Genomic DNA, 18,020 nt, shown 5'->3' with positions numbered 1-18,020 from the left:
ATGTCTGTCTGTCTCTAGAAAAACAAGTTTATGGGGAGCCTGGCATTTGGAACTGTGTTTTACAAAGCCAAGGACTACCCACCATTGCTTTTTTCATGCTTTTGTAGTGAAATGTAGTTTTCACACCCAGCACATCCTCTTAGAAAATATATAATGCCTGCTTATTTGAAAGATTCAAATTTGAAAAAAAAAAATTCCTGGGTCTTAAAAATTGAATGGGAACATTCTTCAAATCCAAATTTTTGTTAAATTTTGAATTTGGATGAGACTTTACTGGACTGTTTCTCAACCTATCCAGAACTATAGAGAGACACTGTATATGAAAAGTTGCTCATATAGCCCAAACTTTTATATCTTTTCTTTCTTTCTTTCTTTCTTTCTTTCTTTCTTTCTTTCTTTCTTTCTTTCTTTCTTTCTTTCTTTCTCTCTCCGTCCTTTCTTCCTTCCTCTTTCTTTCCTTTTTCTCTCCTTCCTTCCTTCCTTCCTTCCTCCCTCCCTCCCTCCCTCCCTCCCTCCCTCCCATCCATATAAGATTTATAAAGGATCTTTTATTTGTATTATGCCAGGGTGATGCAATGGTCACAAAAATATGGAAATCAGATCAGATCCAATCTCAGCCATGAATTCCCTGTGTTGCCTCTTGATTTTCTTCCTTATCTGTAAAACTATGATTAAGAGATGGGGAAACATGTTTCCCAGGTTCCAGTTTAAAAAGTTATGATGGAAGTCCCATGGAACCCAGTGAACAACTAAATTATATTCCATTGTTTTCAACAGAATGTAGTGATAGGTTGTTTTAACTCTTTTTAATCTATTTGCTCGGGGGGGGGGGTGCTAATGAAGATCTATAAAGTGTTTCACAAATGAATAATTGTTGCTGCATAATTCAAGTGATAAGGAGATGCAAAAGGACATGCAGTAACACTGAATTCAAATAAGAAACAACCAGAAACAACTATTTTACATGTTTTCTTTAAAGAAAATAATGCTCTATCTATTTGATGTGTGTGTGTGTAATTTTAGAAACTCCAGCTGGAATAGAACAGGCAGATCTTCTGGAAGTAGGCCACCCACAACTAGAAAATTTTTGTCAGTTCCTAAATCTGAAATGCACCTTAATGTAGATGAACAAAATATGCTCCTTAGCACACCCACAACAGAATTTCCCCATTTCTTTCCCTGTTCCAATATATGCTTCCCCCTGCCATCCAGCTAATCCTTTTCCCCAAATGGGGAGGGGAGATCAAGAGAACCCCCTATTTCTGGCATCTGTCTCCCTTCAAGGAGTTCCACCTTCTCAGCAGAAGAAGGAGAAAGATGTGCTTGCGGGGTGGGGTGGGGGGGAGAAGTGCATTTATTTTCTAATCCACTCTTTAAAAAAGTATAGAGAGATAGAAAGAGACAGAGGGAGGGAGGGGAAGAGTATGTTTTGCCTGGAAGGCAATATTTCTGGAGCCAATCGGAATGTAGCATCCACCCTTTTCTGCTCCCTAATTAAAGGGTTTAAGCAAGCTGGCTGGGTTGGATTTCTTACACATTTCCCCTGGAGGACAGCAGTAGCAGCGAGAGCAGCAGCAGCAACAGCAACAGCAACAATTACTGGAGCCATGGCTGAGTAAGCCTACTCAACAGGAGGTGGTGGTGGAGGTGGAGAGGATTTGCCCAAGTTAGTCGCAAGCCTTGCACACGTTTGTTCTTTGGTTTCCTGGGTCAAGTGGTGGACCTTCCATTGGTGGGGCCTTCTCATCATGAGTGGATCCTTTGATAAGAAGATTACCAGCATTTTGACTGACATTTCCAGCTCGCTCAGTTGCCATGCAGCCACCAAGGACTCCCCTACGCTTCCCGAATCGTCTATCACAGATCTGGGATACTACAGCACCCCCCATACTCAACATGAATATTACCCCAGTCAACCTTATACTCAACCTATGAATCACTATGCATACCACCCCCAATTTAACTTCAATGGGATTGGGGGGGCTGGAACATACTCCCCTAAATCTGATTACCCTTATAGCACCTCGTATAGGCAATATGGATCTTTCCGGGATCAGCAGTTGTCCAGCCAAGAAACAGGTAAGGAAGTTTTTGAATCAGTCCAGAGTATGTGAATTTGAGTGAGTGATTGGCCCTATTTTGGGGTTCGGGGAGATTAAATGGCTTGGAATCTCCTGGAATGTGGGATCTGTTCTCCTCCACTCTGCTGAAGATATGTTAAACAATGGTGTGTGTGTGTGTGTGAGAGAGAGAGAGAGAGAGAAAGAGAGATTGCCTTGCCAGAAAGTGTCCTAGTGGAAAGAAATGAATTGGACTTGGTGTCCCTTTTTGTTGTTACATACAAGACATCCAAACTTTTCTGGTATTCTAATGTTAACCATGAAACCTTTGGATGGGATTCTGTCCCTCCTTTCCCCCATTCTTCCTTTAGAGTTTATGCTGTTTGTATAGTGCTGTTTGTATATTTCTGTAATTTTTGAAAAAAATCAATTGTAAAAATATCCATCAATATTAGGGAACTGAAATGGGAATTTGATTTCTGTGACAGCATTAGAACACAAATATATATATACATATACAATCCACCACCCACCTGCAAAAAGCAACTGAGGGACAACTGAAAACTATTTTCCATCTTGGTCCTCCTTTTTTCTTGTCCAATTCAGATTCTGCCATAAAAAAAGACTCATACAATTGGACACTTGATTTTGCAGGGCTATGAAATTCAGCAATAGAAAGTTTGAGGCTTTGCAGCTTTTTCCCTTACTGAGTGGGGATTCTCTGAAGGATCAAGGTCTGCTTTTTGCTCCCTTCCAGGATGAGGGTCAAAAAGTACAGAGTCAGCACCCCCCCCCGCCCCCCCCCCCCCGCTTCCCTTGAATTATTTCTTCTGTGTTTCTGGGCAAGAAAAGGTCTGCACATTTTTTCTAATTCTGCGTGGTAGTTCATGGGTTATTTTTCACTTTGCAAAGTGCAAATGCTACTGTTGCAACAATACTTCAAATTCTGTCTTTTGTTTAAGGAAGGGAAGATTGGAATTTTTTTTCTTGGAGAAAAAAAATATCCGTGCTAACTCTGAAACTTTTTTTCCTGAGGCAAAAATCTTTTTTCCCCTTCTCCTTAAAAAAAACACACACACATTTTTTTTTCTGAAACAGTATTTCACCAAATGCGCTATTTTTTTTAGTAGCTTGTTTCTCTCCCACACACAGAACAGTGATGTGTGCAAAATTTGTTATTTTGCTGCTAAAATCTTGACACCAATGTCCACAATTTGATGCGTGTGAGGGCATTTATTTACTTTTATGAATTAAAAAACAGGGAAAGGAGTAGCATAAAAGTTGGAAAACTGAAAGACAAAATACACAACCGTGAAAACGGTAGCGTAAAGACAAAAAGGAAGAAGAATTCTATCTTTAAACAGAACTGGCATGTAGATTCTGGCTAAAGCCGTCTGAGGCCTACAACTCACGCCCTCACTCCCCACAAATATTTCAGGAAGGGAACACGGGGGTTGTGTGGTTCCAACTGTCCCGATGTAACCGGACAATGCTTCCTGCCAAGGAGAAAAAAATACATCAAGGATCTAGTGAGACAGAGAAATAACAAATTCTGTTTTTTAAAAAGGAGCTGGGTCAAAATAGAAGAATGGAGAAGTCCATTTGTGAGGCAGAAAGTTTGAGACGGAGCAGAGCAGCTAGGCTGAACCCTGCGATGGTCTCCTATATTGAACTGTGACTTGATCCTGTTAAAAATATCAGGGGAATATAAAAGAAAACTAAAAGGGGAAGGGAAGGGAGAAAGAAGAGGCTAACCAGAAAAAAAAATAGAATTAATCAGAGGAAAAGTAATAAAAAGCAGGGGGTGGGGGAGAGATATCAAGCAAAAGAAGACAAGAGAGAACAAACAAAAGTTTAATCAATTTTCAAAAATCTTTCTTTTAATAGAATTCCACCTCCTCCCAATTCTCCAGTAGGTTGGATGGTAGAAAGTTTCTGAACCTCGGGAGTTTATTCTGTTTTATGCCAACAAGCAAGCAATTGAATTAACTTCTGAAGTACAAACAGGTGGATTGATTGATTCAGACAATCTTCATACAAACTATATACAGCTGCCCTTTGATATGACTTACCTAGGAGTAAATTCCACTGAACGGAGGGAGGTTTATTCTGAATATAGTTGCTCAACACCTCTCCCACGGAATCTTTTGCATAGCCCTTCGAGACCCTCCTTCATCCTAGATCTGATCCTCCTTTCTAAGAGAGAATCGGCTTTGTTAGTTAAGAATTGGAGAGTGATAAGATGGAGGCAGATGCTGGTTACTTCTTTCAGCATCTCATTTGTGCTCCGCAAGCGCTGAGAAAAAATATCAGACCACAGAGAGGTGGACAACAGATCTTTGAAATTATTGGAAAGACAGATATGTTGTTCTGTGTTGTATTGTTGAGAATTAATGGAGGCAACAGATGCCTCCTTGAAGTGTAGAATTTGGAAGCCCACCAAGAGCAAGAGTTTATAACTATGGGAGAATTATGGCAAATTGCCTTTTTTAAATGGATCACCCTGCTGTCCACCAGCTCTCCTTATATCAGATTGTCCTTCATTCTCATCTCCAGCAGCTCAGTGACTGAGAGTTTGTATTCCTCTGCTGAAACAAAGCATGGGTTCTGCAAATGGTTCAAAGGATGTTATTTTATAAAAGCAAAGGTTTAGAAACCAGCAGTACTTTCTTTTTTGGGCATCATTGCAACACTGCTATTTGACTTCAGTTTGGGGGGTTTTTTCAGCATATTTCTTTTGTCTCACTTCTCCAGTTTCAGTGAAGGAAGAACCTGAACCTGAAGTGCGGATGGTCAATGGAAAACCCAAAAAAATCCGAAAGCCCCGCACAATTTACTCCAGCTACCAGCTGGCTGCTTTGCAAAGGCGATTCCAAAAGGCACAATACCTGGCATTGCCAGAGAGGGCAGAGTTGGCTGCACAGCTTGGACTGACCCAGACTCAGGTAAAACTTTAGAAACATGAAGGAAGGAAGACCACAAGGGGGAGAGAGAAAGAACTGTGCAGTTTTCCTTAGCCCTTTGTCTCTGTTTTTGGAAATGTGAGTGTGACAGAAATATATATCTGGGTAAAACTCCAACAAAATCTCAGGGAGCTGCAAAATTTAGTGCTTAAGACCTTGAAAATTAGGAAAAGTCCACAGTGATTTTTCAAAATGAAAAGACCAAGTTAAATAAAAAGCCAAGGATAACAAATTCTAGTTTTAGGTGCTTCTGTTTGATCTTGAGATTAATCTTTCTTTTTCATTTCATAGTCATTTGGGGTTTACAGGCTGGTTAAATTGAAATCAGTACACCAACTTCTAGTTATTAAACTTCTCCAATCCATCCATTATTCTCTTTTCCTTACGTTTTGTGAGTGATTTTTCCATATTTGTCCTCTGAAATGTCTCGCTTCTTTATCCCAGTCTCTGTGCATCCCTAGATACGTATGAGGGTTTAAAAACAAAAAAGAGTCTATTGTTGTTCAGGATTGTTAACCATTTACAGTAGATAACTGTTTGCATGCTGAGAAGTAAAAATGTTTGTGTGAATTCTGTGGTAACACAGTGATGGCTTAGGATGAAGGGGATCACAGAAATGAGGTGGTGAGTTCCTCTGTTATCATATGGAAGACAAACAATTATGTCTTTTATGTTGACAATAATTCTAATTAAGAGAAAGCATGAGCTGTCATAGATGCAAAATGTAACACTAGAACAGTAAGCAAGCTGGGACAGAGCAAAGGTGGGAAGGAGTGAAGTCATTTTCTCTGGCCTTCTAGCTCTGTTGCAGCCACTAGCCTACTTGTATCTGGCTGGGACCCAAAGATCCAGAATGGTATGCTGACTACCCAGAGAGGCGGAGGAGCATTGCTGCAGGAAACACGTGGGTGGGGCAAGGCAACTTATGTGTTTTGGCAGCTTCTCCTTTTTTTCCTCCTGAAGCCAAGTGAGCTTAAGCCAAGAGAACTGATGACTGTGAGAAGGAAGTTGGCTTGAGTGGAAAAAGAACTCATTGTTAGTCTTTAGATGAACATCAGTGAGTAGTGGGCCAACTGGTTATTGTAGGCCTCGGTGAGTCTAAGGGTTGCTAGTTGCCAACTGACAGAAGGAACAATATTCCAAGTACAATTATTTATGTTCACTGTGTGTACATTTTTTTTTTTAAAGACAACTCCTTTGCTGCTTTTTCTCATTTGTACCTTAAAAGGGATCTCATACTCACTCCCATTGTGCAAAGTAGGAACTAAGATTGAAAAATAGTTAAGATGCAAAAGAAGATTCCTTCATTTTTCAGAGCTGTGTTGAAGAGGGAATCTCAGGAAGTACTGATTCCTATGCAAGCATTACTTGCTGAAATTTCTTCTGCTTAACTGTCATTGGTGAGAAGCCCTCACTTCTTTTACATTCCTCTGCCTGAGAGACAACAACTCGCCCAGGGCCACCCAAAGTGCAGCTTAAACTGAGAATGGAACTCTCAAAATTCTAATCCAACAATCTATCTAGCTCAAGATCCTCCAGATCCTCTGGACTTCAGTTCCCAGTTTCTCTAGCAGGCCTGGCTGGTATAGACATCACCCAATACAAACTAAAAAGAAAAAGGGAAACAGTAGAGAAATGATACCCCTGTATTAAATTTACTGATTTGAGTGGTATTTCTCCTTTTCATTGCCTCAGAGCAAAGTTGCAATCTTTTGCAAAATTACTTGGGAGCAATTAACATGCAGGAGAGTTCTGGGAATCATGAATGGCTACAGTCTTATGTTCCTTGGAGCCTAGCTGATTAAAGTCAGTGGGATGTTTTTCCAAACAAGCACGGATAAGATCTCTCAGATTGAAAATATTTCTAAAATTCTTAGATTTGTTTGATAGGAGCTAAAACAGTGGGGTAATATATATGGAAGAGAATGCTGCCTTGTAAAAATAACATTTGGTACTCATCCTTTCCTTAGGCAAAATCCGAATAGTAGCACTAAAGTAAAACAAAACTAAAGACAAAATAGAAATGCTACTTTTCAAATACATGAAACCATTCAAAAGTGAGCACTAACTTTGGCTGTAATTCTATAAATGTTACCCAAGAATAAGCCTAACAATAAGTCATTCTTATTTATGATTTCTCTGTGTGGGGGATGTAGGGAGAATGGGGAATAGCAGTTTAATCAGGAAAGTAGTGGAAAGGACAGGATCTAATTTTCCAAAGCAGGACCTTCCCAGAACATACTCTAAACAGTGGTTAGTTTTAACCTAAGGGTAGCTTTTAAAAAAAAAAAGTTTTAATATGGTGACTTAGCTGTGTATTCATTTGGTTAATTTATGTGCCAGTGTATTATGAGAACCCAGAAAATGGAGTAATTGAATAGTGAAGCGCAATGCATAAACCTAGCCAGTAGGCATCCAAGTTCTCACTATAATTATAAACATTTTTAAAATACATAAATGCCCTGTTGCTGCATCCAGTTGGACCATAAAGCAAGATGCATCTTTCACTGTTTCCATTGGCTCTATTCAAGGATATCCTGAACTATAAATGAATCATACTGCTTAAGTTCACACAACTACAATGTCAGTTTCATTTTAGCAAAGTCATGTAAGAACCCAGGCTACTTGTCTTTGCTACATGGGCAATTTGCAATCCAGAGAAAGTTATCTTGGTTTACCTAAAGATGGCAATGGGAAGCAAAGATTTAGGCAATCCGTTAAATATGATAGGTAGCATATATCTAAGGCAGGACCGGCAGACTTGGACTTGCTGAATCTACATTATTGTTCATTGAAACTCCAAAATCTACCAAGATCAGAGCCAGTTGCAAAAGTCACAGAATGAAGAAACAAACCAACCCTCATGTTATCATCATTTGTAGCCTTTCTTGGTGCTGTATGTGAAGTTGTATGGTCCTAGAGTGAAACAGGATGGCAGGTTTATGAGATTAGTACAAGGCTAGAACTAAATAGCTCTGGAAATTCCCTCTAATAAATGAGGAAGTATATATGAGGCTAGGCATACCATATCTTGGCTGCAAAGATTTAGGCAACCATGAGATGGCAGCAAAAAGATACAGGAAACTGTCTTTACTGCCATCTAGTGGTCATCCAGATTTATGCAGCCTAGATATGCCTACATGAAAGAAAGAGAGAAATAATACACAAGGCTGGATTGCCAAATAGTACATTAACTCCTTGGTTGTCAGGGCTTAACTGGCTATCTCTTTAATCAGGATAAAATTCAATAACATAATAAATTAGACTATAATCCAATTATAATAAAATAAAAGTCTTAATCTGAGCCTATCTTCATGAGATTCTTTAAAGCCCAACCTTAGAATCTGTAAAGTTATATAAAAGGTATCTCCTTTGAGTATCTCAACATGCCTTTTCTTCATCATTCATTTTTTACAGATTGTTCTCAAATAACTTAACTAGGTGGCTTGGTTTTCTCATCTTAGGTTTTGAATACTTACGCTTTTCTATATATATATAAAAATCCATATGAGTAACATGCATATTTAGATTTAGTTCCATAGATATCTAGCAAAGATCCTGAAGTTGAAATATTAGATCTCTAGCCCTTTCTGAGTCCTGGATATGTTTGCCTGGAATTACATTTGCTAATAATGTCCTTTGGATTGACTGTTTGATTGAAATAATCATTAGCTGGATCTGGACATAGTCATACCTAGAACAGACCCTTTGACAGGAGTGGCACTTCAGTTAATCATGACTTATTTAAGTTCAATTTATTGTAATAGTTCTGCTCTAAACATGATTTGATCTGGATCCCACTCACTATATTCAGTGAGCCTTATCCCCAGGTAAGTATGAAGAAGGTCATAGCCTTCCTTTAAATCAGTGTTTTTCAAACTTGGCAACTTTAAGATGTGTGGACTTCAACTCCCTTAATTCCCCAGCCAACATGGGAGCTGAAGTCCACACATCTTAAAGTTGCCAAGTTTGAAAAACACTGATTTAAATAAATGATTAGGAGAGAAGATATGGTGTTTCATTTTAAAAGATGGAAGTTCCTTTGTCCTTTTAAATCAGAGAGCAGTGCTTTGGTGTTGGTTGGACTTTCTCTCATCAGTAGTAGCCAGCATGGCAAAAAATCAGGGTTGATTGGAATCATAGTCCAGCATGTGGAGGGTTCAGGGCATCGTTTTAATACATAGTATTTGTAAACTGGTAGGTTTATCCACTAAAAAGAAAGCCTCCTTGATCAACCCTTATATAAAATGAGGGGATTCTGTCTCCTTCCAAAATAATTTTCCTTAGTTATTCTTGCTGCTGTAGTTTAGTTTGGCAGTAGCTGGAGGACTGTACCTCCTGATGTTGACTGCAAATTGATTTAAAGGCCGCAGTATATTGAGGCAATAGGATGGTGCAGACAGCTGTTTCTTTTCTGACTCCTTTCTTTTTCTTTCTCTCTTTCTCTCCCTCCCCCACCCCCCAAATATACAATATAGGCTCAAAGTAGGTTTTTTCATTGTCCTCACCACAGATCAATCCTAGAGCCTTTTCCTCTTCAAAACCAAAGTTCCCTTCTAAAAAGTGTGCTATCAGAATAAATGCTGTTCTGCATGTGCAAGTGGCCTTTGGGTGTCATAAAGCATCTATCTATCTATCTATCTATCTATCTATCTATCTATCTATCTATCTACCTACCTACCTACCTACCTACCTACCTACCTACCTACCTACCTATGGCATGTGCAGAGTAGGGGTCTGTATTCTACCTCAGTGGTCTGAGATTACAGAGAAGAACTGACAGGCAGGATAGAGACATTTGCCTCTTTAGAAGAAAGAAGTCCTCTATAGCAGTGTTCCTCAACCTTGGCAGCTTGAAGATGTGTGGACTTCAATTCCCAGAATTCCCCAGCCAGCATAGGCAGCACATATCTTCAAGCTGCCAAGGTTGAGGAACACTGCTCTATAGTCCTGCTTCCCTCATTCTTTTGGCCATTTTTTCCATGCCTTAGAGAGGAGAGTGAGTGTGTTCTCTAAGATATATTTTTATATATAACATGTGGGAAATGCACTGCCTCTTCCTGATGTAACTTGCTTTTCAAAATATTTCCAGGGTAGGAGAGGAAAAGCGACTGAGAAAGAATGAGACTGAGATTTGTCCATATTAGAAAAGTGTGAATTAGTTACGGTTAAGTTGTTTTAAGCGTAACTAACAGCAAAAGTTGTTTTAGCAGTGCCTCAGAAGATTAAGGGCCTCAGCAGGTAAACCCATTTGTGAGAATGACTTTTTCTTTTCTCAATCATAGTTCAGAAGAAAGGACACATTTGGATGGTCCCCAGAGTAGAAAGGTGGCATTTATCACAAGCTTGGATTTTAGGCAAACCTGGATATAGTTCTGTAGAGATGTTACCTCTTAATTAATCTGAGGAAAACTAAACTCTTTGGGCTCCTATTAAAATATTATGGCCTTTTGTCAAATGCTCACTCACCATGCTCAACATGATATATTTAAACAACTGTAAACCAAACATCATGTGTGATTGGTGATACATATATGCACACACCCAACAGAGTTGTCTTCCTCTGTTTTAGCTCCCACATTCAGACATGAAGCTACCTTGTTTGTCATCCTCTCCCACAAGCCTTCCCTCCTAAGCAGGTCAGTGAGGGGCTGGTAAAGAAGCAGGACCGGAATGTGGAGCTGGCCAAGCACCCTGAGGATAACAAGGCTTCTTAATTGCTTTGATCTAAATTAAGGGAGCAAGTTGGCGTGCTTCCGGATTCTGATAGGTCAAGAGCATAGCATAGTGGTGGCAACCTGACACATCGAAAATTGCACCCAACAAAATGCTCTTAGGAGGTACAGATGAGTTTTTGTTCCGACTAACACAGACTGCCCCATGACAGTCAGGGAGGAATTTTCCCCTAGAGTCATCATGGTCAGTGACCCAAGGTTTTTTTGTTTGGATTTTTTTTTTTTGGGGGTGGCCTAATGCTTTGCTCACTTGTCTGAATCATCTGAAATTTTGCCCATACAGGAGTGGTTTTGCTCCTGTTGAATATGAGATGGCCATGTGATTGTCAAAGCAAGAATTTCCTCCCCTCCCCAGGTGACCACTGGAGACAGATTGCATTTTCTTCCATGCTTAGCTTGCTTGAATCATCTTGAACAGTGTTGCATTGCATGTATCTGCTACTTGCATAAATACATTGTGTAGTATGGATTTCATAAACCAGCCTCCTCCAGAGGTATTAGACTATAATTCTAATATATGACAAATGAGGTGGTAGTCTATCACTTTTGGAAGGCAGAAGTTTAGGGGCAGGTCTCAAAGGCTTCTCTAGTGGTTTGATGATCTTAGGGCAGAGAAAAGTCAACTTTAGTCTTGTGGAATCTTCATTTTAATAGAACCCTCAAGATCCACCAGTCAGAGCTTTTTGCCAGCAACAAATACTTATAATTAAATAATTATGAATCTGAGAATCTGTTCTGAGAATCAGAACTGTATGAAGCTTTCTGTCTTTTCATATATTTTCTACTCCACCATCCCCAATTTTGGTTTCTTTAAACTTTCATTTCTGTGCTGTAAATTTTAGTTGGATGGTAGTCATTTTATTACTGCTATTGTTAAATAATTGGAAAACAGAAATTCTTAATGAACTGAAGCTGTCCCCAGAGATTGTCTTTTTCCAAACTCTTAATATGAATGATCCCTGAACTGGTATCCCATGAATGTGTATATTCCAGATCATTACGTAGACCTATAGAGCAAAATGCATAAATTGTATAGTTCTGCAAATTAACACTGTAGTTCAGTGGCCAAATGTTTCTTGTTTTCCCTGCCCAAATTTTATACTGTCAGTGGTACTTTTCTCCAGGTATCACCAAGATGTATGGGCTGCGAGTTTCTCACTTGTCTTAATTAAAATATGTCAACATATACTACAGAAGTCTCATCACTTTCAGACTTAGTTTGGTAGGACCTTTTCTAAGGTCAGAGTTTAGAAAATGAAAGAAATACCCAGAATGTCTTTTTCTTTGGACATGAGGGGGAGCTCTTTCTTTAATCTTGATAGATTTGAATAATATCTCTGTGTTGATCAGTTGTCCTTTCACCTCTGCTTTAGCATCTCTTTTCTGTTCTTTCGGCTGTCTCACATACACGCATACATACATACACTCAGTGGTTTAGCATAGTTCCTTCCTTTATATACTATTGTCCCTCTAAACTGGAATATTGTTGGAGGGATTATCTATTAAACATTTACTAGAAAAATGTTCTGACAGATTGTACCTTTTCACCTTGAGCAGAAGTAGATCTGATGCACCTTTCCTGAACCTAAAAATATCCAGAAGTGCCTTTCCCATTCTGGGGTTTTGATAGTTGAAGTCAAATACATATGAAAAGTACCAGACTGAGAGAAGCTCCTCTGTTATAAACAATTTGTGAGAATTTTGGATTATTTCAAATTAAATCATCTGGTCAGTTCTTGTGAGTTCACAATCCTATCCTTTCTCAGATTAAAGAGTAGTCTGACAGTAAATACAGCTACAATTTAATTGACTGCTCAGAGTAGAAACGTGACAGCTTCATAGTACTGGTTACCAACTGGAGAGAGATTTTCCCTGTCCCCAAAAGAAATATGGATGTTTCCCAATTAAACACAACAGACTCTGTTCCTATCTCTTCCTGCTTCCTTGTTTTGTTCAGAAATAATTTCTCTCTCTCCTATCTTTGATCCTTTGTTCTTTCTTCCCACCCGCCACCCACTTTCTTTTGTTTTTCTTATACTCTTTCGCTAAAGTAGGATGTGGATGGAGTCACACAACTCTAAAATGATATTGGGAAGACTTCCAGCCAGCTAGGCCACTGTTCTAGCCCTGCCCTAAGTTTCATCATTCCAGTCCTCCCAATCCCAATGTTTTAGCATCCTTGAAAGACTTGTAAAACCTTTTGAGCAAGCTTGTCACCTGATATTTTTGCAACGATCCACAGTTCCCTGCTTCTTTCAACAAATCAGTTGGTAGACCATTTTAGAAACTAGCATGTAGTCCCTTTTTTCATATGGAATGGGGGATATGCTTATTTTATTCTGCCCATTTCCTTGAAGGAGTTTGAAGCAGAGGCCATAGTCATCGTTCTGATTTATTCTCACAATATTTCTGCATTTTAGGGTCAGGGTGAGGGATAGTAACTAGATTCACTGATTATGCTAAGTCAAAACTAAACGAAGTATGGCTTAGCATGATCTCTAAAGTTAGGCATAATTGTGGGTCATGGTTTAATGCAATGTGTGAACCCTCCCCCTGAATCAGATATTTGACCTGTCTAATCTGGTCTGCATGGGTTAGCAATAGCTCTCCTGAGTTTCAGAAGAAAGTCTTTTCTAGCCTTTCCTGAAAATTCCAAGATTTGAGCTTGCTGTCTACTTCATTCAAAGCCTCGGATGTGCCCAACCACAGAGCCACAGCGCTTCCCTTGAATTGGATAAGTAATACTTTTCCTTGTGCTGATGGAGAAAGTGCAGAATCCCCTCGCAGAGGGTTTATTGTTGGCGGGAAAAGGACTAGCTTAGAGTCACATGTGGATACAGCATATTCTACAAATTAAATCATGTTCTCTCTTTCTTCAGGTGAAAATCTGGTTCCAGAATCGAAGATCCAAGTTTAAGAAATTGTACAAAAATGGAGAGGTCCCCTTGGAACACAGCCCAAATAACAGTGACTCCATGGCTTGCAATTCTCCACCCTCTCCCACTCTCTGGGACAATAACACTCATAACAACCCAGCCAGCAGGAGCCAGATCCCCCAGCCACTCTCTTATAACTCTCCCCCAAGCTACCTGGAAGATCACAATTCTTGGTTCCATCATCAGAACCTGAGCGGGCCTCACATACAACAACAGGGACCTCCGCCCACTTCTGGCTCTATGCATCACCCATCTCCAGGGCCTCCTCCCAATCCTGGAGCGGTTTATTAACCTCCTTTCCCTCCTCAATGAAACCAGTGGAGCAGGAAAAAAGGAATGAGGGAGAGGGAGACAGAGAGGGAGAAGCAGACAGAAGGCAACAAGTTAAAACTCTTTGATGTGTTTCACAGGACATGTACACATTCCATCTCATCTCAGGAACAAGTGAACTGCAGCAGGGTTAAGACATTTGGGAGACCATTTGGGGGAAAAAAGGAAATGTGAAAGGGAGAGAAACTGCTTGCAGCCTATGTTGTATCTCAACCAAATCGGTTTCATCAAGAACTACGTTACCAACTTCCTGGATGATTTATCTCTGGGCTAATTGTTCCCCATCACCACCATCAGCTTTGTTTACAAGACATATGGTTGGGTGGCTCTCGGCATGGTTAGAGAAGAGCAAAGAGCTGCATGGCAATGATACCACTGCTTTCCTATATCCTTCTTTTCTCTAGTTCTGTTGGATTTGTTTTATTTTATTTGTTGATGTCCTCCCCAAGCAGAGTGGTTTTGAGAGGTATCAACTTAATGTGCCCTCTGAAAGATCTGGCATGGCTCCAAATACCAATCAGTCATTGACACCTGTGACAGCAATCAGATTGAGTTATTACTCATCCATCCAGTTAGGAATGGGGAACAATGTACGATATCCACCTCTCTCTCATTTTTACACACCTCCTTGGAAATGCTATCCTATTAGAAATTATAGCAATGTTTTACATAATGAAAGGGAGAGGTAGATGTCAACAACTTTTAATAGGATAGATTTTGTAATCAATTTAGGGTTAAAGTCAATTCTTAGTCATGTAGACGTTATGTAAAATTGGTCAGTATATAGCGTTAATTTAGTGCTACTGGCTAGCACAGAAAACAGAAAAAGGGTCAGAGAACTTGGAAAGAAACAATTCTGATCTTAGCAATGCTTGTTTTGGATTTATACTAAAAGCACTCCAGGGGGTTTATTCAAGATTAGAAGGAAAAAGAGAAAACTTTTGTACTGGTTTTTCAGCTGGTGATAGTCAGAAGAGAAAAGAAAAAAAAGTGACCCCAGTTATACTAGCCTTGGCTTGAGTGTTTGGGATAGACGCTTCATACAGTAAAACCAAATGAAGAACAGTTCTAATACTCAAGGGAACAAAAGAATCTGATCTCCTTTATAATTCTGGGCTCACGCATTGTGCTAAACCAAGGTTTGTTTTAACCATTGTTTGTTGAGTAAACTCTAGTAGCCTGATTCACTGAACATTAAATCACAAGTCATGGTTAACAAATCAGAATTTCTGGATTCATTCAACATGCTAAATCAAAACCTAACATATTGCAATAATTGGGCTCAGTGTACAAAGTCATGGCGTAACCATGTTTTGCCCAATGAACCTTAGTCATGGATTTATACAAAATGGTAAATGATAAACCCAAGTTTACAAACCACTGTAGCTGGGTTTGTATAGCAATCTAAGTTAAAATCAAACACAACACAAACCTTAACACAAGGTATAAATTCTATAATTATGACTTAGCCTGATCTGTGAACCAGGTTTGAAGCTCTTCACTCGAGTAACTCATAAGTTACATTGTAGAAATGCTAATTATACACAGAATTGGGACATCAAAGGTGTGGATTCTCTGCTCCAGGCTAACTACAGGAAACTAGGTTGGCAAAGGTTGTATCAAGGAATGGAGAGACCATAGAGAAAAAGAAAAAGAGTGCCAGTCATCATAGGTAATTCCAGGTGTACAATAGAGTAAGGCTGCATCTGATGCCAGTTGAGAATCTGACCTTCATTTAGTTTTTTTTTTTTTTTAAGGTTGCAGGAGGAGAAATGTTTTATTTAAAAGTTAGGGAGATATTTAAAATACTTCAGAATAATTTAAGTTATTTTTTTTAATAAAGTGAAAGTTGTTTGTTGCTCTACTTAAGTCATTTTAAGCTATTGTCAAAGAGGAAAGCTTATTTTTTAAAGAAAAAGCAAGTACAAATCCATCTTGGATATTTTTTTAAGTAAACAAAGCTGTGTGGGTTTTTTTTTAAAAAAGCTGCAATTTGAATAAGCATTCTCTTATGTTGTACAGTGTCAAGGTTGATATTTATGTTGCCTTGTATAATAAATAAGGAGAGAAGGGTGAGGGGAATGTACATATGGCTAATTTGTATAAAGCTTATTTTAAATTTAAAAAAAACTTTTTTTCTTTTTTAAATCTTAGGGAAAAGAAAAAAAATCATCTCACTGAGATGAAAACTTTGCTTGAGCTTCTCTTCTGCTTTGGTAGCAAACAGAACCTTTCTGTATAATGTTAATAAAATATTTTTGAACCTCACAGAATAAGACTTTATTTTTGTTCAAGCAGCTGTGATGGAGGAGTATGGATTTTGAAAATGTAGATCCAGAAACATTCTTTTACAAATATCTGGCAATACTTTTGCAACAGTATTCCATTTCCCTAGAATTCTCAATATCTCATTCTCTGGAAACTCTTATCCAGGATTCAACAACCAAAGCTTTGTAAGACACATCCTGCAAGAATAAAGTTCAAATGTACCATCCATTTAGATAACAATATAGGGTATTCTGGGGCTGATTCTCACCATTGCCTCTTCAGACAATGGCTGTTATTCAGTGTATGGAAAAAGTTTCCCATCTGTACTACAGCAAACTTGCAAATCTGTCCATAGATTCTGTCTGAAATGTGGCTTGATCTCTAATGTCTACAGCTCCATTCAAGTGCTATGTAATCTGAGAAGAGCAATCTCAAATCTATTTCTTTTCTTCCTTGAAGTTATTCTCATTTCAGGATAGTGCCAACTTGCATAAAATATTTTAACACATGCCATATATGGGACTATAGTGGAATCTATGAGAGAATATATGGAAATATGGCAATTTGAATAGTCATTTTCAAATGATTTGCCTGATGTCTTTAACCTGATGTTGTAAAGTTCTGTTGATCTACAAATCCCTGAATTTCCAAATTGAATTTGGGGAGTTAGCACATCTGGACACTAACAGTTGGGAAATATGACTTTATTGTTCATCATAGCAATATCAGCTTCAGGGACACATCAGCAATGTTGACAGAGGTAGTGTAGGTTACACCAACTGCCATAAGCAGAAGGTTCTGGGTTTAAGATATCCAGTGCTTAGTTGACATTATGAAGTTGACATTATGAAACTTACTCTGTCTTGTGCAAAGTGCAGTGTTCAAGAGGGATCATAAAAATTGGATCTCAACCATTCTTCTTTTAAGCTACATTTGAGAAAACAATATGAATGGAGAAAAGTCTACCTGAGCTGGATAATCAAAAAGGTTTCCTGAAAGGGTAGAAAGACAGGATGAATTCACTTCTTTCAGACTGGTTTTGTACCGCACATTTTTTCTGGAAGCATTTGTAGCCTTCTAGAACCCTTAGGAGTTAAAGCAGATACAAATGTTTCAAATGAAATAGATCCAGTGAGACTAGCAGCACAGAAACACATCCATGGTTGCTGTTGGGGTTGCAACAACCTAATAGAGCCTGCTGCTTTCCTTGGATCTTCATTTATTATGGCTGGTTGCACAGTCAGCCAGATGATATTATTATCATTATCATTATCATTATTATTTAGCTACAGCAATTATTAATGTAAACACAGGGAGACATATCAGATTCCTCAACCCTGTTGGAGACTACAGTGAATGAACCTGAAGAATGGTTGAAAAAATGGAGGAGACTGTGAAACTATGACTTGAGAACTTTGAGGAGCACTAACAATGTATGTCTGTAGAAGTATGTCTAACATACTGTTAGAAACAGTAGTAACTAACTGTTAACAATCCCTAGGGCATACAGGTCCCCCTGTATCTTTGGGTGTATGGGCACATTTAGAATTTTGAAATATATTCTGGGCATTCTCACAAAATATTTGCCATGATGGGTCTGTTTAATCACAAAACACTGATATAACAACAGGAAAAAAAGCAAGGTGCTGTAGACACCAAAATAATGTGGGATCCAAAGGTATTGTTGGACATAAAGTTTGTGTTTAAGACTGGATTTTGTTTTTGCAG

At 38.8% G+C, this 18,020-nt stretch overlaps 1 protein-coding gene across 1 annotated transcript; it reads left to right on the top strand.

Moving 5' to 3' along the window:
• Nucleotides 1-1,569: 1,569 nt before the first annotated feature.
• On the top strand, nucleotides 1,570-16,279 carry DLX3 (distal-less homeobox 3). Its single transcript, XM_007422513.3, has 3 exons — nucleotides 1,570-2,079; nucleotides 4,815-5,005; nucleotides 13,638-16,279. The coding sequence occupies exons 1-3, from the start codon at nucleotides 1,749-1,751 to the stop codon at nucleotides 13,983-13,985; spliced, it is 870 nt and encodes a 289-aa protein (XP_007422575.1). The 5' UTR covers nucleotides 1,570-1,748; the 3' UTR covers nucleotides 13,986-16,279.
• The last annotated feature ends 1,741 nt before the right edge of the window (nucleotides 16,280-18,020 follow it).

Source organism: Python bivittatus, unplaced genomic scaffold (genome assembly GCF_059951505.1).
Source record: "Python bivittatus isolate LINGU-HERP-01145 unplaced genomic scaffold, Pbiv_v1 ctg000410_np1212, whole genome shotgun sequence".
NCBI classification, from domain to species: domain Eukaryota; kingdom Metazoa; phylum Chordata; class Lepidosauria; order Squamata; family Pythonidae; genus Python; species Python bivittatus.
The sequence above is the reverse complement of the archived record's forward strand: the minus strand, read 5'-3'. Positions and strand labels throughout refer to the sequence as shown.